General features: G+C 36.3%; 1 protein-coding gene across 2 annotated transcripts in view; it reads right to left on the bottom strand.

Moving 5' to 3' along the window:
- RAB3GAP1 (RAB3 GTPase activating protein catalytic subunit 1) overlaps positions 1 to 25,945 on the bottom strand; it is a 108,453-nt gene extending 82,508 nt beyond the window's left edge. For both annotated transcript variants that reach the window (XM_044388246.3, XM_057316270.1), the window contains exons 1-4: positions 25,895 to 25,945; positions 25,740 to 25,795; positions 20,258 to 20,333; positions 922 to 1,054 (exon numbers count right to left, since the gene is read on the bottom strand). In XM_044388246.3, the coding sequence (XP_044244181.2) occupies positions 922 to 1,054; positions 20,258 to 20,333; positions 25,740 to 25,795; positions 25,895 to 25,912 (283 nt within the window). In that variant the 5' untranslated portion in view covers positions 25,913 to 25,945. The remainder of the gene's footprint in view (positions 1 to 921; positions 1,055 to 20,257; positions 20,334 to 25,739; positions 25,796 to 25,894) is intronic.
- Between the last annotated feature and the right edge of the window lie 920 nt (positions 25,946 to 26,865).

Here is a 26,865-nt window from a genome sequence, read left to right as displayed (position 1 = left end):
TAGCATAATGCCGTCAACTGCCCTGAAAAACTAACACATCCTGCATATTTATTTTTTGAGTGAGTGAAGAAGGGTATTTGACTGACAGCTCCAAAACTCATATTTTTTCAACACCTTGGTCTCTCACTATTATATGCTACTCTATCTCAAGACAAATTTTGGATGATTTGACCTATGAACAACTTTAAAAGCACCATTCAGAGATTTGGAGCAATGTAACCTATTAATAACCACAAGCACCATTTACTAAGTACCTAGCACAGGCCAGGTACTGATATAGGTGCTCACATACAGTATCTCATTAAATCTTCCCATTAATCTTCCAGATGTTATTACTTCATTTTACAAGTGAGATAATTCAGATTTAGAAAGGTCAAGTAACTAGTAAGAAGAACCTGAATTTTAATCCACGTGATCTGACTACAAACTCGGGGGTAAAACCAAAACACTTCACTGACAAATCAGATAGTAACTTTTATTTTTACATCCTTCAAATTCCAGCTTAATTGCTTAATTCTTCATTACATCTTCTCTGCTCTCTCTCAATTAGAACTGATCGTTTCTTCTCCAAACTTCAGTAGCACTTTTTCTGTGCTCTGGGATGGCACTTTTCATTTTCTATCTTCCACTACTGTTAGTTATTTATAGACCATATCTTCCTTACTGGACTGTAAATTTCTTTTAACTCTGGGTTAAAATGCACTCAATAAATATTTGCTAATCTAATTAATTTTGAAATGAATGCTACTATGATTGTTCCTCTAAAAAGTTCATACTCTGTTTCACATGTAGTGAAACAAGTTGGCAAATGTAAAACATCTCCAGGGGACACTACTTTTAAGTAAGAGAACTAAATTCATAATTCAAAATTATAATCACTCTTACAGTCAAGAGTTTCAAAATATGTAGTTAACAACTTACCTTCCAATACTTCATCTTTTCCCTCTTTATCAGTGGAGTCTTGTACAAGATAATGATGAGTGACTGAGAACTTGAAGTCAGCAAAGGAAATTTCATCTGATTTCTCTTCCCATGTGCCAGAAGTAAATATACCCTATATTTAACAATAAAATGGGAAAACATCCATGTTTAAAGAGAGAATTCCCTTAGAATATCAACTATCAAGTGACATACAAAATTATAATTTTTGAATAATTTTTGTGAGATAAATATATAAAATCAAGATAATACAGTAAGTCTCATGCCTTACATACCATAAAAAAAAAACCTCCCTACCATTAGCAAAATCTGAATTACTTTTAGCTGAAATGGTAACATTTTATAAATTTTAAAATTTAGAAAAAAAATATGGCAATAAAATATACTTTCATTATAACAATCTCAAATCCAGTAATACCACTACATAATACAGAGCATTACTGGACATCAGAAATTGCTTAATAAAAAAAGTCTGCAGAATCAACTTGAGTGACATGACATTTGTAGCATGTATTTGCTTAACATGTTTTTGCAACCATCTTTATCAAGCTTTGGTATTCAAATATTTTCACTTAAATAGCAACTCTGTGAGTGGAAAACATTTTAATTAAAAGTTCCAAAGAGTCCCCTCACTTATACAACATAATCATAAAAAAGGATTTTTCCCATGGGCCTCTAATCTCCCACAGCTATTCCTTCCACTAGAGAAGAGGAATATTATAGTCATTATAGTATAGTACCACTATGAGGCAGGAAATACCAACCCAGCAACTTGCCAAGCACAGATAGTCTCAAACTAGACAGAAAATATGTAAGGAATGATTCTGTGAGTTGCTGGGTTTTTATTAAAAGTGTTTTCATGACCATATCTAATGTAGAACACTCAAATTTTTTATACTGTTGCTGACAAAGTATTTATAATTCTGAATGGAGTTAAACCCTATTTTAAATGTCCTAAGGGTATCTTATTATGTTAATATATCAAATAGCAATCTTTTTATTAAGAGAAAAACCACCACATATGATACATATCAAAACCTATAATTTTATATTTTGGGTTTCTCTAAAGCGAGATTAACCTGTATTGAATTAAGACATATATGGCCCATACCAAAATTCTCAAATTGTAATAAGCATTATAATGATATACCTAAGAGCTTGGTGTGCTACAAGGAATGCCCACTATAAAGCAGTTAAGCTAAAACTAAGGACAAGGTCAAAGCCCAGAAAATGAGAGAAAAGCTCATCTGTCAAGCTTGCAAAAAAGCTGAAATACTCTAATTAAATGATACAAAGAAACATTACCTGACCCTAATTTTGGATTCTGAGAACAACTGTCAACCTTACCAATAGCCATCTCAAGAACGATTTGGTTGTATTCAATAAACAAGAGGTATCCAGGATCGGTCTACCAAACAGACTTTTAAAGATAATTAGTTCAACAGAAAACAACACTCTAATCTGCCTCCTTCAATTCCATTATGACGCAGTCCTTTGACACCAAATTTCAGTATGGTGTATATTTACCATCAGAATCAGAAATGACAAGACTAGTTCAAATTAATCCAGTGATTCATCAAAAATAACCTCTGTGGGCCCCAATCAGACAATAAAAAAGAAATAAGCATTTATAATGGAAAGAAATAAAACTGTCTGCATTCACAATGATCTGATATGTACTAGAATATCCAAAGCAACCTACAAACTACTAAAACTAACTGATGAGCTTATGAAGTTGTGGAATTCAAGGTCAATACATAAAAACCATCTGTATTTTTATATACAGGCAGCAAACACTTGGAAAATGATTTTTTTTTAAATACCACTCTTACAACATCAAAAATAAATTAACTAGAAATACATGTAACAAAAGATGAGCAAGAATTCTACCTAAGAATGTTTCAAAACATCGATGAGCAATTATTAAAGACCTAAACAGAGCTAAACGTACATGGATTGGAAGACACAACAGCACTAAGATGTCATTCTCCTCAAATAGATCTATAAATTCAACACCATCCTAATCAAAATCCCAGCAGGCATTTTGTAGAAATTGACTAGCTGTTTCTAAAACTAATATGAAATCCAAAGGACCTAAAATACCTAAAATAATTCTGATGAAAAATATACTACCTGATTTTAAGATTTTGCTATAGTAATTAAGACAGTATAGTACTGGCATAAAGACAAATAAATCAATAAGGCATAGTAGTCCAGAAATACATTCACTCTTATACTCCATTTTACAACAGAGGAGCTACTGCAATTCAGTAGGAAAAGGGGAAAGGATGGTCTTTTCAACAAACACTCCTGGAATAATAAGATATTCACATAGAGGAAAACGGAGAACTGTCTTTACAACCTTGAGACAGGCAGAGATTCCTGTGACAGGAAACAAAAGGCACTAAGAATAAAATTTAAAATTAAGAAAATGAGGAACACCCAAATACATGAAATAGCTAATAACAAACATAAAGGAACTAATCAATAATACAATAATAGTAGGGGACTTTAACACCCCATTCACACCAATGGACAGATCATCTATCTAAACAGAAAGTCAACAAGGAAACAATGGCTTTGAAAGACACACTGGTACAAATGGATTTAACAGATATAGTCAGGATATTCCATCATATGACAACAGAACTTACCTTCTTTTTAAGTGCACATCCAACATTCTCCAAAACAGATCACATAATAGGCTACAAAATAAGCCTCAACAAATTCAAAAAGACTGTGAAGTCATACCATGCATCTTTTCTGACAACATTATGAAACTAGGAGTCAACCACAGGAAAAAATCTGGAAAGACCACAAATACATGGACAATAAATAACATGCTAATAAGCAATGAATGAGTCAACCAGGAAATAAACGAAGAAATAATAAAGTACATGGGGAAAAAAAGAAAATGAAAACATAATGGTTAAAAACCTTTGGGATGTACCAAAAGCTGTTTTAAAAGTGAAGTTTATAGCAACAGGTCTACCTCAAGAAGCAAGAAAAATCTCTAACAACCTAACCTCACATGTAAGGGACCTTTTGTAAAAAGAATAATTAACAAAACCTAAAACCCACAGAAGGCAGGAAATAATAAAGATTAAAGCAGAAATAGGGGCGCCTGGGTGGCACAGCGGTTAAGCCTCTGCCTTCGGCTCAGGGCGTGATCCCGGCGTTATGGGATCGAGCCCCACATCAGGCTCTTCCACTATGAGCCTGCTTCTTCCTCTCCCACTCCCCCTGCTTGTGTTCCCTCTCTCACTGGCTGTCTGTATCTCTGTCGAATAAATAAATAAAATCTTTAAAAAAAAAAGATTAAAGCAGAAATAAATGAAATAGAAACCTAAAAAAACAACAACAACAACACATTAGAGCAGACCAATGAAACCAGGAGCTGGTTCTTTAGGAAAAAAAAAAAAATCAATAAAATTGATAAACTTCTAGCCAGACTAATCAATACAAAAGGACTCAAATAAAATCACAAATTAGAGAGGAGAAATAACAACAAACATCAGAGAAATACAAACAATTATGGAAGAATATTATGAAAAACTATATGCCAACAAATCGGACAACCTAGAAGAAATGGATAAATTCCTAGAAACATATAAACTATCAAAACTGAAACAGGAATAGGGGCGCCTGGGTGACACAGCGGTTAGGCGTCTGCCTTCGGCTCAGGGCGTGATCCCGGCGTTATGGGATCGACCCCCACATCAGGCTCCTCCGCTATGAGCCTGCTTCTTCCTCTCCCACTCCCCCTGCTTGTGTTCCCTCTCTCGCTGGCTGTCTCTATCTCTGTCAAATAAATAAATAAAATCTTAAAAAAAAAAAAAAACTGAAACAGGAATAAATAGAAATTTTGAACAGACAAATAACCAGCAAAGAAATTAAATCTGTAATCAAAACCCTCCCAATAAACTAAAGTCCAGGACCAGGCTTCACAGGTGAAATATACCAAATATTTAAAGAAGAGCTGGGATGCCTGGCTGGCTTGGTCAGTTACTCGTCTGCCTTTGGCTCATGATCCTGGGGTCCTAGGATTGAGTCCCAAGTTGGGCTCCTTGCTCAGCAGGGAACCTGCTTCTCCTTCTGCCTGCTGCTCCCCCTGGCTTGTGCTCTCTCTCTCTCTCTCAATCTCTCTTTGACAAATAAATAAATAAAATCTTTTTAAAAAATTAAAAAACAAAAAATAAATAAAGAAGAGTTAATATCTATTCTTCTCGGGTGCTTAGGTGGCTCGCTCAGTTAACTGTCTGCCTTCAGCTCAGGTCATGATCCCAGCGTCCTGAGATGGAGTACCTTATCAGGCTTCCTGCACAGCAGGGAGTCTGCTTCTCTCTCCCCTTTTTGCCCTTCCCCCTCACTCATGTTCTCACTCATTCTGCTCTCTTTCTCCCAAATAAATTTTTTTTTTAAATCTTAAAAAAAAAAATCTATTCTTCTCAAACTACTCCAAAATACAGCAAAGGAAAAATTCCAAATTGATTCCATCAGGCCAGCCTTATCCTGATACCAAAACCAGATAGACACCACAAAAAAAAGAAAAATACAGGCAAATATCCTTGAAGAACACAGATGAAAAAATACAGAAGAGAATACTAGCAAACTGAATATGACAATACATTTAAAAAAATCATTCATCCTGAGCAAGTGGGATTTATTCCCAGGATGCAAGGATGGTTAAATACTCACAAATCAATCAAAGTGATACATCACATCAATAAGAGGAAGTATAAAACCCTTATGACCATTTCAAGAGTAGAGAAAAAGCATCTGGCAAAGTACAACATCAACTCATAATAAAAACCCTCAACAAAGTAGGTTTAGAGGGAACTACATCAACATAATAAAGGCCATATATTAAAAACCCACAACATCATCCTTAATGGGGAAAGCACAAGACAAGGATGGCCACTCTCACCACTTTTACTCAACATAGTACTGGAAGTGCCAGCCACAGCAATCAGACAACAAAAAGAAATCAAAGGTTTCCACATCGGTAAGGAACAAATCAAACTTTCACTATTTGCAGATGACATGACACTATATACAGGAAACCCAAAAGATTCCACCAAAAATCCCCCAGAACTGATTCATGAATTCAGTAAAGTTGCAGGTTGCAAAGTCAAGGTACAGTAATCTGTTGCATTTCTATATACCAATAGTGAAGCAGCAGAAAAAGAAATTAAGAAAACAACCCCATTTACAATTTCATCAAAAATAATAACACACTTAGGAAGAAACCTAACCAAAGAGGTGAAAGACCTATACTGTAAAACTAAAAAACACTGATGAAAAAAAAACCAAGATATAAAGAAATGGAAAAACAGTCGTGTTCATGGACTGGAAGAACATATATTATTAAAATGTCTACACTACCCAAAGCAATCTACACAGTTAATACAATCTCTATCAAAATACCAACAGCATTTTTCACAAAACTAGAACAAATAATCCTAAAATTTGTATGGAACCACAAAAGACCCCGACTAGCCAAGGCAATCTTTCTTTTTTTTTTTTAAGATGTATTCATTTATTTTAGAGAGAGAGCGTGTGTGTGTGTGCGTGCAAGCAAGGGAGGGGGCAGAGGGAGAAAGAGAATCTCAAGCAGACTCCCCGCTGAGTGTGGAGCCCAACATGGAGCTCAATCCCACAACCCTGAGATTATGAGTTGAGCCAAAATCAAGAGTCAGACACTTGACTGAGCCACCCAGGAGCCCCTAGACGAAGCAATCTTGAAAAACAAAAATTAAGCTGGAGACATCACGATTCCAGATTTCATGTTATATTACAAAGCTCTAATGACCAAAACAGTATGGTCCTGGCACAAAAACAGACAAATAAATCAACAGAACAGAATAGAAAACCCAGTAATTAACCCACAACTGTATGGCCAATTAATCTTCAACAAGCAGGAAAAAATATCCCATGATAAAAGATTGTCTCTTCAACAAACGGTGTTTGGGAAAAGTGGACAGCAACATGCAGAACAATGAAACTGGACCACTTTCTTACACCATACACAAAAATAAATTTAAAATGGATTAAAGACCTAAATGTGAGACCTAAAACCATAAAATTCCTAGAAGAGAACACAGGCAGTAACTTCTCTGACGTTGGCCATAGCAACTTTTTTCTAGATATGTCTGCTGAGGCAAGGGAAACAAAAACAAAAACAAACTACTGGGATTACATCAAAATAAAAAGCTTCTGCACAATGAAGAAGACAATCAACAAAACTAAAAGGTAACCTACTGAATGGGAGAAGATATTTGCAAATGATATATCCCACAAAGGGTGAGTATCCAAAATATATAAAGAACAGATACAACTCAACACCCAAAAAACAACCCAATTAAAACCGGGCAGACATGAACAGACAGTTCTCCAAAAAAAGACATCCAGATGGCCAACAGACACATGAAAAGACGTTCAACATTGCTCATTATCAGGGAAATGCAAATCAAATCCACAATGAGATACCACCTCACACCTATCAGAATGGCTAATATCAAAAACACAAGAAACAGTTAAGTGTTGACAAGGATGTGGAAAAAAAAGGATCCCTCCTGCACTGTTGGTGGGAATGCAAACTGGTGCAGGCATTGGGGAGAACAGTATGGAGGCTCCCCAGAAAGTTAAAAATAGAACTACCCTAAGATCCAGTAACTGAAGTACAGGGTATTTACCCAAAAACTACAAAAACACTAATTCACGGGGATACATGCACTCTTATGTTTATATAGCAACATTATTTACATTAGCCAAGATATGAAAGCAGCTCAAGTGCATCCATCAATAGATGAATGGAGAAAGAAAATGTGACATACTCTTAATTAATGAAACAGACTCTTATTATAGAGAACTGATGGTTACCAGAGGAGAGGTGATTGCAGGGATGGGACAAAGAGGTGATGGGGATTAAGGAGTGCACTTGTTGTGATGAGCACCAGGTGATGTAGGGAATTGATGAATCACTATACTGTACACCTGAAACTAATATAACACTATTAACTAATTGGAATTAAAATAAAACTTTAAAAAAGTTTAAGAAAATGAACTTTATTAAAATAAGCATGCTTATCAAAAGACAAGAAGAAAGTGTTTGGGAAGCCATGACTGGAGGAAAGACTCAAAATACATGTATCTGACAAAGGACTCACAACCAGATTATGAGGATAATTTAAAAAACAAAACAACCTCATTTAAAGGAAAAAAAGGAACAAAAGACTAAAACACTTAGCAAAAGAAGATATAAATGACCAATGAGGGTGCCTGGGTCAATCAGTCAATTAAGCATCAGCCTTTGGCTCAGGTCATGATCCAGGATCCTGGGATCAAGTCCCGCATCTGGCTCCCCGCCCAGCCCTTCCCAACAAGGAGTCTGCTTCTCCCTCTGCCCCTCCCCCTGCTCATGATCCCTCTCCCTCACGTGCACTCTCTCTCTCTCTCTCAAATAAATAAAATCTTTTAAAAATAATAAAAATGACCAATGAACACAGTTAACTATGATGAATTAGCAGATACTACCACATATTAGTCATCACTGAAATCCGAATTAAAAAACCACATTGATACACCACCTCACACCCAATGGAATGACTAAAAACAGAAATCTGACAATGCCACAAGTCAGAAAGAATGGAATAACAAATCTCATACATTGCTAAGAACATAAAATGGTACAACCAGTTTAGAAAAACAGTTTGGCAGTTTCTTTTTTTTTTTTTTTAAGATTTTATTTATTTATTTTACACAGAGAGAGAGCACAAGCAGGAGGAGTGGCAGAGGGAGAGGGAGAAGGAGACTCCCAGCTGAGCAGGAAGCCCAATGCCAGGGAGCCCAATGCGGGGCTCGATCCCAGACCCTGGGATCATGAGACCCGAGCCAAAGGCAGACGCTTAACTGACTGAGCCACCCAGGTGTCCCACTAATCATTTTTTATGTATTTATTTTTTCCACCAGATTGTAAAAAGGAAAAACTATGTTCTATTCTGCTTTGCATCACAAAACTCAACAGTGCCTACATACTTAAGTATCTTAGGAATTACCTTAATATTTATAATAACCCCCATATGTCCCAAAGATGCTAGGAAATATGTAATACATTTTAAATACGTGACTATATTTAAATATGCTTATAAATGTTTGTGGATGTATTAGAAATATGTGATATATTTGGATAACATATACACTGGGATCTATGCTAACAACCTGAAATAGCACACAACCCAGTTCAAAAGGTATTCTCTCTGACTGGAACTGACATACGTACATCAGAGTTCTCATGCTGTGTTTTTTGTGAAATTTATGTCCTCATTGCATGGGCTAAACACAGATGAGTAAACTCACTGCCTTTCTGGATTAAGAAATTTTCTCTAACACCTAAACACAAGTCATCTTTAGGATTTACTTGTTACCAGAATCTAATTTCATCTTAAATGGCCTATCATGTAAAATATAATCCTTCATTTAAGAAATACAAATTTAATGATTAATTGTTTAGCAAATTAAAAACTGTTTCTTCCATTCACAAATGCAACACATTATTGAAAGGGAGAAAATTTAGGTAAGTGTTTAAAAAAATGTGAATTTTTTTCCATTTCTTTTTTTAAGGAGGATATAGCTATGGTTCTCAACCTAATTAGACTTTAAAATCACTGAAGAGGCTTTAAAAAATGTACTGATAACTAGGCTCCACAACAGACCAATTAAATCAAAATCTCTGAGGTTGTAGCTTAAATACCAGAATTTTTCAAAAGCTCCTCAAGTGATTCCAATGTGCAGCCAAGGTAGACAGCCACTTGATATAGAGCTAAAATTAAAGTTTTCATCCATGGGTATAAGAAATCCTTCTGACCACATACAGTATTAAAATATAAGCCATTAAAAAAATAATCTGTGCTGGGGGTGCCTAGGTGGCTCAGTTGTTAAGCATCTGCCTTCAGCTCAGGGCGTGACCCCGGAGTCCTGGTATCGAGCCCCACATCCGGCTCCTCCACTGGGAGCCTGATTCTTCCTCTCCCACTCCCCCTGCTTGTGTTCCCTCTCTTGCTGGCTGGCTCTCTGTCAAATAAATAAATAAATAAAATCTTAAAAAAAAAAAAAACTGGATCCTTTCCTTAGACTTGACATGAAAAGTAACTCAAAATGGATCATAGCTCTAAATGTAAAAGCAAAAACTACAGATACCATCAAGAAAGTTAAAAGATAGATAACCCCCAATGATACATGCTACAACATGAAAAATAGGGGGAACCAGAAGGTTATTAAAAACCCTAAAAAAGGAAAGTCCGAAACAAAGGGGAACTTGACATTAGTCCCTCTTGAATCAATAAAGAGCCACAATTCATCCAGAGAACATTCAACTACCTAAGAACTCTAACAGTAAGATCTCCTAAGAAAAGGGGACACAGCCAACTACAAGTGAATCGGAACAAATCGTAACAAATCATAACAAAAACAAAACAGGCTAATCCTCAGGGAAAAGAACTAGCCAGTAGATTTATTTAAGTATTCATAAGACACATTGGTTGACACAAATAAGTCTGCTTTACAGGCAACAAGTACTCTTTACAGCCACCTCGGGCACTCAGCTCTAATAGGAGTTTGGGCATACGTCCACAGCCAGAACTTAAAACTCTTCTGAGTCAGCGTGGCTTGTAATTTAAGCCCAAGCATTTTATCTCTTAATCCAACCTCTCCATCTGCAGAGATGACCTTCTCATTTGTTTATACAGTATTTGTTTAAACAGCAGCATAGGCCCTATACCAAAGTTCAAAATGTAATTCATGATGTACACTGAAAATTTTACTTCACACTGAAAGAATGTTGTGCTGTAACTCAATGGCAAGCAAAAATCTTTTTAAAATATACAAAAGAAAGAATTAGGAAATAATAGAACTAAAAAATTCTGAAGACACCTCTAATCTATCTCGGATTAAACCTGAGTTTTTTCAGCCAGAATACATTACATAAAACTTCATTTCTCCCCAGCTGGATGCTAAATTTTTAACTTCTAGAAGCTCTAAGGAATCAGTGAATCAATTTTATTGCAAAAAAAGTGTTAAGTAATTCTATGTGTTTATACTCTACTCTGCTTAAGCAGCTACCACTGGCTGAGATGGGACAGTGCCACATGGGGTTACGGTAAGCAACAGAACTAGACTGCCAACACAAGAAGTATAGAACCCAGACTCCTCATCAATCAGATATCTCTTTAAAGGTACCTACGGACATTTTATATTACAATACAAACTTTAACACAACAAAGAACTCCAAAAACTTTCAATCTGAAAGAAAAGGAAATATGATAAAATGCTAATTTTTTCCTTCTGTATAACATTCAGAAAAGTTACATACACTATGGTTATTATTGAAAGGAAAAACAAAAATGGAGGGGAAAAAAAGACTATAAAGCTTACCTTAAATAATCCTATTCCTAAAAACATTAAAGGCAGCTCGATGTTGCTTTGATTTTGATTTACTTCATTTTAGAAACACTATTCTCATCACTGACTGATCCTCAACTGTCTAATTTCCAAAAACTTTGTCTTTAAAAAAGTCTAATCCATAAAACATTCAAATGTTCTGAAAGAATGCAAAAAAAGGAATCTAAACTGTTTATAATGTTTCTATCAGTCTTAAGTTTGACCTGTTGTTATAACAAGTTTAGGAAGTTTCTCACACAAGAGAAAACCTGTAATTCAAATTTATTTTATATTTGCTAAATGAACTTTAAGTACTGAAGTGTCACTCCAATCTACTAAGTGGGTATGAAAAATCTGAACTCATTTCAATACTATTATAGTCAGTACTCTTCTTTTAATATTCTAAAGTAATGATTCTTCTTCCATGAATTTTTAGTGAGGTAAGAGTCAGTCATTGACTAACCAGTTCAATTACCAGATCATGCTATACGTAAACTTAATATCTCACAATAAGTACTTACAATTTTTGCTGGCTACATACAATCATAAAATTACAAGGCTAAAAAGAATTTAAAAGGTCATTTCTTTAAATACCCTGCCTTCAAGCAAGATCATACTCATGCCACCAAGACTGTTAACCAAGACTTTTTAACTATTTTATTAAGCCCAAGACACTAAAAATTCCAAAACCTGCTTTAGAAACTTTTTCTAATACTTCCTCTACCTAAGTTTACATTTACTTAAATCTCTAAAACCAAAAAAGGCAGGGTAAAATAGAAACAACATGGGTTGTTGAAACAAGTGTGACCTAGGTGTAATCCTGTTTAAACCAACCACTGGCAGAAAGACCTTGAGAAAATTACTACAAGAATGCAAAGCCTTATTTCTTGTCCATAAAATGGGGTAACACTTAACCATTAAAATCTGCCTAAGAATTAGGATTAAGTAAATTAACAGACACATTCCCTATTATATTGCATGGCACCCTAACTGATGCTCAGTAACTGCCATTTCCTCCTCTCTTAAAATCATTTCCCAGCACTTCAGGGTCTGTTATGGTAAAATAGGTCAGATTAGCCATTCTTCAGATAAAAATTATAAAGCCTGGACAAAAACAATTCAATTTTTCAAGGCTCTGAAGAGTGACCAAATGGAGGCAGAAACCAGGGTATCCATGGGAAAAAAAAAAGAATTTTACCTGATGAGATTTGCCTGTTTGTATGCTTTGGTCTAAGATAGCAGTTCTCAAACTTTTTTGCCTCACGACTCCTTTGCTCTTTACTCTTAAAAATTACTGAGGAGGGGCACCTGGGTGGCTCAGTCATTAAGCATCTGCCTTCAGCTCAGGTCATGATCCCAGAGTCCTGGGATTGAGCCCTGCTTCAGGCTCCCTGCTCAGCGGGAAGCCTGCTTCTCCCTCTCCCGCTCCTCCACTTGTGTTCCCTCTCTCGCTATGGGTCTCTCTCTGTCAAATAAGTAAATAAAATCTTTAAAAAAAAAAAAATTACTGAGGAACCCAAATTAGAAATTAAAAAGGAAAAAATTATAAATTTTTTAGTTCACTTAAAAATGACAAAGAACTGGGGCGCCTGGGTGGCACAGCGGTTAAGCGTCTGCCTTCGGCTCAGGGCGTGATCCTGGCGTTATGGGATCGAGCCCCATATCAGGCTCCTCCGCTATGAGCCTGCTTCTTCCTCTCCCATTCCCCCTGCTTGTGTTCCCTCTCTCGCTGGCTGTCTCTATCCCTGTCGAATAAATAAATAAAATCTTAAAAAAAAAAAAAAATGACAAAGAACTTATTATATGTTAATGTTCTACCACTATTTTCCAGAACAAACAAAAATATGAATGAGGGGGGTGGCACTTCACATTTTGTAAATCTCTTTAATGTATAGTTTAAAAAGACGTTTCCATTCTCGTTATCTGTACCTTCATTCAAGCTTTGCAATCCATTGTTCTGACAGAAGTATATGAAGAAAACTGGCCTCAAATACATAATGTAGTTAGAAAAGGCAGGGCCTTCTCAACCGCTGAAATGGTCTGAGACCAACAGGGGTCCTCAGGACACACACCATGAGAATTGCTGATCTAAGGGCACTCTATCCTGTGCACAACTCAGTTGCAGAACGATGGAGATTTACTGGATTTCAGGCAACAGAGGACAAACTTCGAAGATGACAGGAAAGTTCTAAAGTTAAGACATAAATTCTGAAAGGGAAGAAACCAATAGGGGGTAAGCCCTGAAATTTGTATATAAACTCTGCCCCAAATTTTGGTTATCTGTTAAACCAGGCATAAACAGTGGAGACTCCACAGTACGGTGACAAAGAAACTAAAAGAAAAGATTTCAGGGGTGTCTGAGTGGCTCAGTCAGTAAGCATCCAACTCTTGATTTCATCTCAGGTGTTGATCTCGGGTGTTGATCTCGGGGTCATGAGATTGGGCCCCACACTGGGCTCCACACCCAGCATGGAGTCTACTTATAAAAAAATATTTCAGTGGTGTCACCGATGAGAAGAGAGTGGAGTTTCAGTGCAGTCAAATGAAGTGCTTGCTAAAACAAAAAAATTACTTTTCAGAGGAACACAACAGAATCTAGACTCTACATTTCATTGAAAATTCAAGCATATAATTAAGAAATTACTGGATATGCACGTGTACAAGACAAACTAAAAAACAACAACAACAAAAATACAGGAAAATATGACCTATACTCAAAAGAATATAGTCACTAGAAACCAACCCCAAGAAGGCCTAGATGTAGCAATTGGCTTTAGACTAGCTATAATAAATATGCTCAAGGACTAAAAGGAAATATTTTCAAAATAAATTTAGAGAGGAGGAACCTTAGACACCTGGAAACCATGAGAAGACCGAAATGGAAACTCTAGACCTAAAAAGCACAATAACTAAATTGAGAAATATATCAAATGGGCTTAACAGCAAATCAGAGACAGCAGAATATCAGAGACAGAGTAAATGAACTCAAAAACAAACCAAGAGAAATTACGAGAGAGAAAAAAAAAAATGAGGACAGCAGAACCTCAGAGACCTGTGGAAAAGTATTAAGAGTTCAAATATAACTTAAGTCACAGAAAAAGAGTAGAGAATGGGGCAGAAAAGTATTTGAAGAAATAATAGCCAAAACTTCCCTAGTTTGGTGAAAAACAAAAATTTACAAATCCAATATTAACAAATCTAAGCAAGAAAAATAATAAGTAAATATACCTAAGCACATAATAGTTACATGGCTTAAAAAGAAAACTGAAGGGAAAAAGCTTACAACCAGCCAGTGAGAAAAACACCAAAACAGAAAAAAAAAATATGAATGACACCTAACTTGTAATCAGAAAATATTGAAAGTAAAAACAGAATCTATCTTTAAAGAACTGGAATATATGAATGAATGAATGAATGAATGAATGATAAATAAGTAAATATCAAGCCAGAATTCTTCAGCAAAACTATCCTTCAGAAACAATGTAAAATAAAGGTATCTTCAAATAAACAGAACAGAATTTGCACACAGCCAAGAGTATAGCAATTCCTCAAAAAATTTTAAAAATTATCATATGACCCATCAATTCTATCCCTGGGTATATATCCAAAAGAATCAAAAGCAGAGACTTGAACAGATATTTGTAAAACCACATTCACAGCAGCATTATTCATAATATAATTCATAATAGCCAAGAAGTGAATACGTTATTCATAATATTATTCATAATAGCCAAAAAATAGAAACCACTCAAATGTCCAACAGTTGAACGAATGGATTAACAAAGTGTGGTATATACATACAATGGAGTATTATTCCATCCTTAGAAAAAAAATTCTGACACATTCTACAACATGAATGAACGCTGAAGACATTATGCTTAGTGAAACAAGCAAGACACAAAAGGACAAATACTCTATGATCCCACTTATATGTGATACTTAGACTACTCAAATTCATAAACAGAAATAGAATGGCGGTGGGGTGCCTGGGTGGCTCTGCCGGTTAAGCATCTGCCTTTAGCTCAGGTCATGATCTCAGCATCCTGGAATCAGGTCCTGCATCAGGCTCCCTGCTCAATGGGGAGTCTACTTCTCCCTCTCCCCCGCCCCTCTGCTCATGCTCTCTCTCTCCCTCCCTCTCTCTCTCTCTCAAATAAATAAAATCTTTAAAAAAAAAAAAAAGGAAGAAAGAAAAGAAAAGAAAAGAGAAGAAATGAAATAGAATATGGGTTACCAGAGGCTTAGAGGAGGCAAGAGGAAGCTACTGCTTAAGGAGAATGAAGTTTTCAGTTTGGGATGAAAACTTCAACAATGTCAAAGTACTTAATGCCACTGAGTTTAACACCTAACAGTAAATCTTATATATATTTTACCACAAAAAAAATTTTTTTTAAATCAGCATGATTTACCACATTTAGAAAACAAAAAGGAAAAGCCACAATTATTTTGACACAGAATAAGATTTCAAAAAATTAAACATCATTCATGATTATAAAAAAAAAACTTTCAGCAAACTAAGAAAAGAATTTCCTCAAAATTATAAAGGACACCTATGAAGAATCTATGACGTTCTTTATGTTGAAACACTGAACATTTCCCCCCTTACGACGGAAGAAGGCAAAAATGCTCTCAACAGCTCTCAACATGGTACTAAAAGTCCTGGTTAGGGGCACCTGGCTGGCTCAGTTGGTAGAGCATGTGCCTCTTGATCTTGGGGTCATGAATTCAAGCCCCATGTTTGGAACAGTTTACTTAAACAAACAAACAAACAAACAAACAAGACTGCCCTGACGACACTGTGCATGATTGTGTATAAGTGACAGGGGTCACTAGCTGTTTTCGTTGGAAAAAAAAAAAAAAAAAGTCCTGGTTAGTGCAGTATCAAATAATAAAAAGGACTAAAATTGAAAAAGAAATAAGTTCCCTATTTACAGGCAACATGATTATGAATGTAGAAAATGCAAAAGAATTAACAATAAGATTATGAATCTTTACTTTAGCCAGGTCTGAGGATACAAAGTCAACATACAACCTATAAATACAGAGAACAAACTAATGATTGCCAGAGGGGAGGTGGATGGGGGAATGGGCAGAATGGGTGAAGGGGAGACAGGGGTTGCCAGGTATGGAATGAGTAAGTCATGAGAATAAAAGGCACAGCATAAGGAATACAGTCAATGAAGCTGTAATAGGCTATATGGTGACAAATGATAGCTACATGTGTGAGCATAGCATAAACTCATCGAATCACTATGGTGTACACCTAAAACTAATATAACATTGTGTGTCAACTGTACTCAAAAAGAATTTTTTTAAAGTCAACATACAAAATTTTATTGTACATCTATGTGCTAGCAGTAAACAAATAAAAAATGAAACTAAAAAAACAATTCCATTTACAACTACATACAACAGAAAATAGTAATAAATTTAACAAAAGATATGCAAGACCTCCACCAAAAACTTTAAAGCACTGCCAAGAAAAACTAAATACTTAAATAAATGGAGAGATGTGCCATTTTCATGACTGGAAGCGTCAAGACTGTCCAAATGTCACTTCTCCCCCAGAGTGTCCTATAAATTGAACACGAACCCATTCAGTTCCAGCATATTCATAATCCTTTCTATTGAAACTGAGAAGCTCACTCTAAAATTCATAATGGAAACATGAAGGACCTAGAATAGACAAAACAATCCTGGGAAAACAACAAAAGCTAAAGAATTTACATTAACCTCAGGACTTAGTATAAAGCTCAGTTCTCAACTGACAGCAACTTCCTGTCTCAGAGGACATGTGACAATGTCTAGATACAGTTTTGGTCGTTATCACCGGGAGAGTGCTATTGGCATCTAGGAGTTAGAGGCTAGGGATACTACCAAATATTCTATACTGCCTGAGGCAGCCCCATAACAATCTGGCCCAAAATTTTAATAACGCCAAGGTTGGGAAACCCTAAACTACAGAGTCAAGACAATGTGGTAATGACATAGTAAAGTCAAACAGATTAATGAAACAGAATACAGATTCCAGAAGGTAACCCCATACATCAACTGTCTGACAAATTTAATGGAGAAAAGTGTTTGCAACAGAGGGTTCTAGAACAGAATATCCACATGTAAACACTAAACGGTGATCCCTCACTTCAAACCATATACAAATATTAGTTCAAGATGGATCACAGACCTAAAGGCTAAAATGATAAAGCCTGTAGAAGAAAACATAAAAAGCGTATCTTCACAACCTACAAAACTACTATCTGAAAAGATTTAAAAGCAGAATACATAAAAGAACTAAGACTCCTGAAACTCAATAAAAACTCAAACCAATTAAAACATGGACAAAAAATTTGAATATACATTCCACAAAGAAAGACAAAAGGCTAATAAGCACATGAAAAGTAATCGATATTAATATTCATCACAGAAATACAAATAACACCAGAATGAGAAATACAAATAATTTCACAAACTATATACCCACTCCAACGACTAAAATTTTTAAGACTGAAAAACAAGCAATTGGTGAGAATGCAGAGCCACCCAAACTCTCATACATGTATTGCTGGTAGGTGAATTAAATGGTATAAAAACCTTTAGCAGTTCCTTAAAGTTAAACATACACCTATCCTATGATCCAGTAATTTCACTCCCACGTGTTTATCTAAGAGAAATAAAAACATACGTCTCCAAAGGCCTCATACAAGAATGTTCTGCTTTATTCATAGCCAGTATGTCTGTCAACAAGTGAAACAAACTGCAGTATATCCATACAACAGAGTACTACTCAGCAATAAAAAGAAATAGTGATTCTCGCAGGCACAAAGAAGCCAGGCAGAAAGTATATACTGTATGATGCCATGTACATGAAATTCAAGATCCAGGCAAAAGTAATCTACAGTTTAAAAGAAAAAGAGAGAACAGCAGATGCCTGGGGAACATGAGTGAGGAGCACTGGGATTAACTGGCAAGGGTTGCTAGGGACCTTTCTGGGGTGACAGCAACGTTCAGTATTTAGAGTGAGGCGTGTTGTTACACTGATATAAACATTTGTCAAAATTGACCAGTTTTGTGCATTACAATATATGTAAGTTTTTTATTTTAAAAAACTATTAAAAAATCTAGTGGGGGGTGGAGTTGACTGAGGTACTACTGAAACAAGAAAATAGAACATTATTGAAACTGAGTGATGGGCACATGGGGGTTAATCATACTATTTTGTCTACTTAACAAATTTTCTACATTCTTCATAATTAAAGGGGTTTTTTAATTTCTCTTAATTGGGTAATCCCTGTCTTCCACATGAATTAAAATCTCTTCAGTCACTAGCTAAACTTTCTTTTATATGCTCAATAATCCCTGTCCTTTACACTTCTTTAATCCTATTCATCATAATTAACAGCTCACCTTGCAATCTACTCATGTTTTCCCTAACTCACTTATTTACCACTATCTACAGGGAGGAAAGGGTTGGAGAGTTCACCTTCCTTTAGCCCATGCCAGGCAGTATGCTACATACTTTGAATACATTATCCAATTTATATCCCAAAATTGAATTTAGTATCTAAAATTTTAATCTACTTATTTATTACTTCTCTCCCTCATCAGAATTTATGTTAATGGCAACATGGATCTTGTCTTGTTCATTATTTCTTCAGATCTCGCACACAGCAGATAGTAAATATGCATAAATCCAAAGTATTAAGGAATACAAATAACATTAGAGTTCACAAATACTCAGGCTCTCTTTTTGGTGCTGCAAATTATTTCCCATTCCAGTTATAGCTACCTTGTTTTGCCCTTAATTTTATTGTCATCTATATCAATTGTTGTTATGTATTTGTTTCAAGTGGAATAGAATGATGTGTTCAAAAATGTTTCTCTTTATTCAAAAACGTAATCATTAAAATATTTTAATAAATCAATTTATATTTCAGCATATCTTTAAATGACTTTTAATGATGTGTGATTTCTATACGCAGTGTTACTTTTTCTGCTCTTATTCATATGAATAAAGAAGAAAATCCTAATGCTTTGATAATCTCAAATTCTGTTAATTTCACCATAAAGCTTAAAAACCCTCACAAATATTGAGAGCTCCTTACAGAGGGATAAACTGCAGTTAATAATAGACTTATAATAAAAATGATCACTTTTACTTCAAGATGATTATCAAACAAAACAAAGCATACATAAGCCTAATATCAAATTGTTAGTTCCCTTTAGTGAAAAACAGAAAGTCTAGGTTTGTTCTGAGTATTCTTTGGTAATTATTTGGGGCACGGTTTATCTTCGATTAGAATTAAGAATCTTAATATCCAGCAATATCTTAGATTAGAATCAAAGTACTACCTCAATTCTGAATGATTTCTTCATTCTTAAATTCCCTCAAAACTTCCATGAAGTTGAAAAAAAGGGGTAAGGGGGGGACAAATACTATTCGTGGTATTGTAAAATAAAAAACTTGAGTGAAATAGCTGCTAGTAACAGCAAGTCAGTTAAGACCAAGATTTTTCCTCATTAGTTAAGCAAAATATTCTACCATGAAGTTGGTAATTGCAATGTTTCTCTGAAAACTTTTAAAAAGATTTTCTAATATTCCAAGGGAGAAGGCAAGAGAGAAGTAAACATCAGAAGAAACAAAATCACTCACAAAGAATGACATTATACATATAAAATTTTATTTAAAAACAGTTCACAAATGTCTTACATATGTTTTTTGCCAGATTCAAATCCAAGTTCTTCCAGACGCCACTTTATGTTCATAGATCATACATAACTTGAAAAAAACATTTAATTCAAATGTACCAAATGCAGCAAAGGGCTTAAAAAAAGAAGCTTCAAAGTAAATACTTATTTAGAGACACCAGCAAATAGATCTGACCTTTTCAAGTGGCTTTCCCAAAGAGTTTCCAATCAGTTTCCAGTCATTTAAGACTTCTTCAACTTTGGAAATAAACCTAGGGAGGAATAAAAAACAAAAACAAAAAAAACTTTCTGAACATTTAACAGTTTTTTTTTTTTTTTTTAACTATTGTTACACAATTTCTTTAAAAAAGTATTTTTTAGGGGCGCCTGGGTGGCGCAGTCGTTAAGCGCCTGCCTTCAGCTCAGGGCGTTATCCTAGTGCTCTGGGATCAAGACCCGCGTCAGGCTCCTCCGCTGGGAGCCTGCTTCTTCCTCTCCCACTCCCCCTGCTTGTGTTCCCTCTCTCGCTGGCTGTCTCTGTCAAATAAATAAATAAAATCTTTAAAAAATAAATAAATAATAAAATAAAAATTAAAAAATTAAAAAGTATTTTTTATATTTTAACATTTTTATCAGAGATAGCTCAGTAAGTTTAGTATTAATAGTCTAATTTATGGATGTGGAATAAATGTGGAAATAATCTTCTCTAATCCAAGAATTCTTAAATTTTGATTTTTTTTTTAAATAAATTTTTTTTAAGTAAACTCTACCCTCAACATAGGACTCAAACTCACAACCCCAAATCAAGAGTTCCAAGCTCTAGCAACTGAGCCAGCCAGGCACCCCAAATTTTGACTTTTAAAGTCTACTGCTTACCCAACAAAGGCATTCTGCTTCTATAAAATATAAATTAAGAATTAATAAATCTCTCTATATATTTATGAATATAAATTTGGAACAGAAGTAAAAACTGACAGACTAAAAGGATACTATTTAAGATAACTATGAAACTGGGACGCCTGGGTGGCTCAGTCGGTTAAGAGTCTGCCTTCGGCTCAGGTCATGATCCCAGAGTCCTGGGATCAAGTCCTGCATCAGGCTCCCTGCTCAGCAGGGAGCCTGCTTCTCCCTCTGCCTGCTGCTCCCCCTGCTTATGCTCTCTCTCTGACAAATACAATTTAAAAAAAAAAATTATGAAACCAATAATCTTTCCCCTACCCTCAAAATAACTAATCTATTTAAATTAACTTTTCCTTTGAAGACACTTAGGAATTGATTTATCTTCCTCTTCTTCCAAAAATAAAACATTCAGGAACTTTGCTCATTAAAATAAACCATGTTTTGGGGCACCTGGGTGGCTCAGTCAGTTGAGCATCTGCCTTCGGCTCAGGTCATGATCCCAGGGTCCTGGGGTCTAGCCCTGCATTTGGCTCCCCGCTCTGTGGGGAGCCTGCTTCTCCCTCTCCCTCTGCCTGCTGTTCCCCCTACTCATTGTCTCTCTCTGTCAAATAAATAAAATCTTTAAAAAATAAAAATGAAAATAAAATAAAATAAACTGTGTTTTAAGGTTTGCTGGCAAGAAACTACAAGATTTGTCAGCAATAAGGAACTGACGGATTTTAAAACTAATCACTATCTAATCTTTAAATCTACTGATGAAGCTGACCTATTAAAAAGAACGAATTTTGACTAATGACATACTCAATATCAGCAAATTGAAACGGTCAAATCTCAGTAGTAGCATTAAAAGACTCTTTCAGAAGGCTTTTATTACACTAAGAAGCTAACTTCTCATATAAGTATGATGCAATCTAATAGCAAAATTGCTCTCCTAAAACACCTACATCATATTGCTAGAGCAGTAGAGTTAATTCTAGTCAAAATATATTCACAGGCATCAGGTTTTTTCCTTCAGTGACATTATAAGTTAATATTTACATCTGTTGTAAGACAGTAATGATAGTAATGATAAATCCGAGTTCTTATGATTTAAATGAACCTTCTAATTCCTCTTTAAAATTGAAGGCAGTATTAATAAATACACTAATTCACTGCTGTGTAGTTCAGTCAAAAGGCAATTACTAGTTATGAAGATAGAATACTCTAGAAATAAGTCAACATGTTTACCAAAAAAAGTAAGTAAAAACTTTAAATGTATCCACATGAGAGCAAAAATGTGCATGTGAGGGGGGCCTGGGTGACACAGTTGGTTAGACTGCCGACTCTTGGTTTCAGCTCAGATTGTGATCTCAGCATCGTGAGATCAAGCCCTATACCAGGCAGCAGGAAGTCTGTTTAAGAGTCTGTCTCCCTCTGCCCCACCCCCACTATCTCTAAAATAAAAAAATTCATCTTTTTTTAAAATGTGCATGTGAAATGTACACTGTATTTAATAAGGTAAAAAACTGGAAGCCACCTAACTGTCCAATTGCAGCAAGCAGCTGTAAATTAAGGGTATATCCACTGAATGGATTAGTATGCATCCATTAAAAATCATGTTTGAAGGCCACTTGAGGAAATAAGAAAATGCTCATTTCATATATGAAATGAAAAAAATGGAAGCTATAGAAATAAGTGTTAATATGTCTTGATACAAAACGTTTACAGCACACAGATTAGAAGAAATTTTCTCAAAATATTAGTAGTACCTATCTCCTAGTGGTACAATTATAGGTTTCTGAGATTTTTCTTTTTTCTTCTACTGTGAGGTATTATAATAAAAATCATTTAAAATAATACTGCTTTCACAGTAGAAGGAGCATATCAAAATACTTATTTTATGGTTTCTGTTGGTATTAGCTAAAAGAGAAAAATTGGAGTCTACTGAAAGTATTAAGATTTGACAAGGAAATTAAATAACTATCCCTGAAAAATCTCAAGATCACAGCTGAAGAGTCATTTCCTCTGACTCCTCACTCTCTATCAGGTTCCTTTGTTATATGCCCTTGTAAGACCAGGTGTCTTTCCCTTCTCAGCTCTTATTTCAATTGTAATTACAGACTCATTTGTATTATTTGATTCACGCCCATCTCTTCCACTAGACTATGTTAAGAGAAGGAATTGTCTATTTTTATTGACCGCATCCCTACGTCCTGCACTGTATTTGACACATGGGCACTCAAATATTTCTGCAAAGGACAAAAGATTAAAAAGAGGGGGTTCTATTCAGTCCTCTCAATAAATTGTATGGCTCCTAACATATTAACAAGAACTTCCATTCACACATTAAACTCAAGGTTTAGTTAGACTGCGAAGTGTTAACATTTTCCTATGAGCTGTAAAACACTACTTTAGCTCTAGAAACAAGAGCATAAAAGCCAAAAACCAAATTTCCTACCTTTTGGTAGTTCTCATAACTGTGTTAACAATTATTTCTGTATCAGGAGCTAAAGGACTTAATATTGCACTTCAGGATATTTTGAATATTCAACTAAAGGGAAAAAAATCCTGTTTCCATTCCATACTCTTGTTGCTTCCTCACCCCCACCCTCCAAGATTCAGGTTACATTTTTCTTTTTTTTTTTTTTTTTTTTAAGATTTTATTTATTTATTTATTTGACAGAGAGAGAGAGACAGCCAGCGAGAGAGGGAACACAAGCAGGGGGAGTGGGAGAGGAAGAAGCAGGCTTCCAGCGGAGGAGCCTGATGTGGGGCTCGATCCCATAACGCCGGGATCACGCCCTGAGCCGAAGGCAGACGCTCAACCGCTGTGCCACTCAGGTGCCCCTCAGGTTACATTTTTCTATCTACCTTCAAGACATCAAGCTATTATTTCAAATTCAACAGGTCTAAAACTGCACTCTTCCCACTTGCCACCATATCTTCATTCTTTCAGGCAATAAACTCCAGTTGCATGTTTCCTTCTACTCTAACATTTCATCAAGTTTATCTATCTAAAAATCTTCTTTGCAATGTCTTATAATCCTCCCTCCTGTCCTCCCTTTCTCTCCAGTCTCCAAATTACCAACCTATTGATCAAAGTTAAGTCACCTGGCTTCATTTTACCTAATCTCCTGAAACAACTCTCATGCTATCACTTCGCCACTCTAAAATCAAGGGTCTCTCACTACTGTTATTTAATGGTTCTAAGTGTGGTCTCCTGACCAGCAACATCAGCCTCACCTGGGAACTTGATAGAAATGCACATTTTTAGGTCCGACTCAGATATGATCAGAAACTATGATTCTGATGCACACTAAAGTTTGAGAATCCCTGGTCTTAAAGCACCGAGTCTAGAGATTCCTTTACTCAGCTTTGGAGGCTGTCCATGACCTGTTACATTTTATTAATCTTATGTATTTCTCTTCAACAGGTAGCCTTCACTCCAGTAAAGACATCTTCATGAAGTCTCAAAGGCTCACTTTTCACCGGTCTCTGCTCATGTTAATAACTTCTCATGTCTAACCCACCACTTCTCACTTTCAAGGCCCAGCTCATTTCCTATCTTTTCTATGAAAATATCTCCCTTAATTGTAATCCACAATACCATCCTTCCTTAAACTACTATTTTTATAGTTATCACCGGCTGGCTTACAATTTACCCATTTGCTGTTCTGTTTAACAAATGGATCAAAGGTTTTGTTTTATTCTTTGTTCTTTTCCCTTAGTTTAACTCTGGACACAATACCTGCTCAATAAAGCCTTGCCAGTATGGTTATGTCTTACTGACTTTTCTTTTTTGGAGGATACCACAAGTCAAACTATTATTCCAGCAGGGACTTTTTTTTTTTTTTTTAAGTATGGGCCACATCCAGCATACAGCCCAACATGGAGCTTGAACTCATGACCCTGAGATCAAGACCTGAGCTGAGATCAAGAGTTGGCCGCTTAACCAACTAAACCACCCAAGCGCCCCTCCAGCAGGGATCTTCTTTTTATATTTTCCTCTGTTATCTAATGACATAAAATGCACAAATTTCCTCTAAACCAGAAGGATTATAAAACACTGCAACAAGCTAAATACAGACCTCCATACCCAGAAGGGTCTCTGTGACACCGACCAGAAAAATTTCTCAATCTAAGGTATGGCTCCTTCACAGAGTTGGCTTTCAACTAATTTCAGTGATACAACAATTTCACTCAGCTGTTCAGTGAGGTTTAATAGTCACAGGAAGACTGGGCACATTACTCACTGAAATTTAACAACTTGAATCAAAGAGTTCCACAGCCATCTGCAGCCTATCTTAAAAGGTTATTCTAAAGGACAGAATGGAGATGGTGGGAGTGTGGCAGATGGACAACCACCAGGATTATGAAGGCCCCCTCCTAAAAGAGATATGCCAATGCACACGAGAGGAAAAAAGCAACTGCCAAGTTTACTGTTTATGATAACAAAATGAGTTAAACGGAAATGAAACCAGGAACGGAAGTGGTAACTACGGAAATGTTTCCGCGGGTGGGCAACAACCAAGGTCTGAGGAAAGTGGTCTCAGAGTAAACAAAACTTTTTCTGAGAGCCGCATCTCAAGGGTTTGGCTGACGGGGGCGGACCGGGGCTTGTCAGACGCGAGACGCGGAAGAGGCTTGCAGCAGACTGGGGACTGGAGAAGACGCAGAGCCGGGGGTTCGCCGGTCTTGCTTTTCCCGCAGAAGTAGCATCACATGTGGTCTGCGTTGGGGAAGCGGCAGGGGGGCGCCGGGGCCCACGGTACTGATAACCAATGATACGACTCACTCACCTTTCCCACTCCGAAGCAGTAGTGAAGTCCGTGATCTCAAATACCTCGGACTCGGGCTACGGTAAAGGAAAGGAAAGAAAAAAAGATTGAGCCCCGGGCGTTGACACGGAGGAGCGAACTTAAAGACAGGGATAGATAGGGAGGAAACATCTCACCTCGCTGTCTGCCGCCATCTTGAGGAGCGCCGGGCAAGGCGCTAGGGCTGCCGGGAAGAAGGGAAGGAGGAAAAGGAGGGCGGGGAGCGGGCGGGGGCGGGGCCTCAGAGCCGACCCGCCCTGGAGGCACCGCCCCCTAGTAGCTCGTCCTGCCTGGAAAAGTCCTCAAAGGCTGAAATCATTTGATTTAAAACAAAAGAAGAAAAACTTTGAATTTGAAATTTTCCTTTAGAGTAATGAGTTCCGGAAGAGAACAGAAGCAAGGAGGTAAGACAAGGCCCTAGATTCCTGTGGATAAAGTTGTATTAAAAAACCTAAACCACATTGAATTTGTTTTCATTCAACCTCTATTTATTGCCGGCAACGCACAAAGCTAGGTGCCGTAATATCCACCCTCTTCCGCCCCGCTCAAAGAATTTAGATAGTTGGGTTAAGTCATGAAATAAAATCATTGTGCTAGTTATCTGGTTTCTTGGAAGAGCAACATACTATTCAATGAACACTTTTTAAGCCACTGAGGAACAGAAGGGGTAGCAGCTAGCACTTAATAATTACATCTCATACATACTGAAGTATATATATATCATGAAATGATACCGTGTCCAGGATTTGCATGAAAATAACGGGGGGGGGGGGGAGAGGGGAAGTGGGCAGGGCTAGGAATAAAACCAGATTAGCTATGCGTGGGTAATAGTTTAAACTAGTGATGGTACATGGGTGTTTATACTATTTTCTCTACTTCTGTTAGGTCTGAAAATTTTCATAATTAATTTGGAAAAAGATTAAATCTCATTTAATGAGTTTTGCAACCCACAAGAAGGAATTTGGTGGTAGAGGACTAAGAAATTCAGCTTCAGTGATAAAAAAAAATTTAATCTTGTGGCTCAGTTGGTTAAGTGTCCAACTCTTGGTTTTGGCTCAGGTTATGATCTCAGGGTCTTGAGATTGAGCCCTGCTAGGGGTTCTGCACT

This window comes from Ursus arctos, unplaced genomic scaffold (genome assembly GCF_023065955.2).
Source record: "Ursus arctos isolate Adak ecotype North America unplaced genomic scaffold, UrsArc2.0 scaffold_1, whole genome shotgun sequence".
Classification (NCBI taxonomy): domain Eukaryota; kingdom Metazoa; phylum Chordata; class Mammalia; order Carnivora; family Ursidae; genus Ursus; species Ursus arctos.
This window is presented reverse-complemented; position numbering and strand designations above follow the sequence as displayed.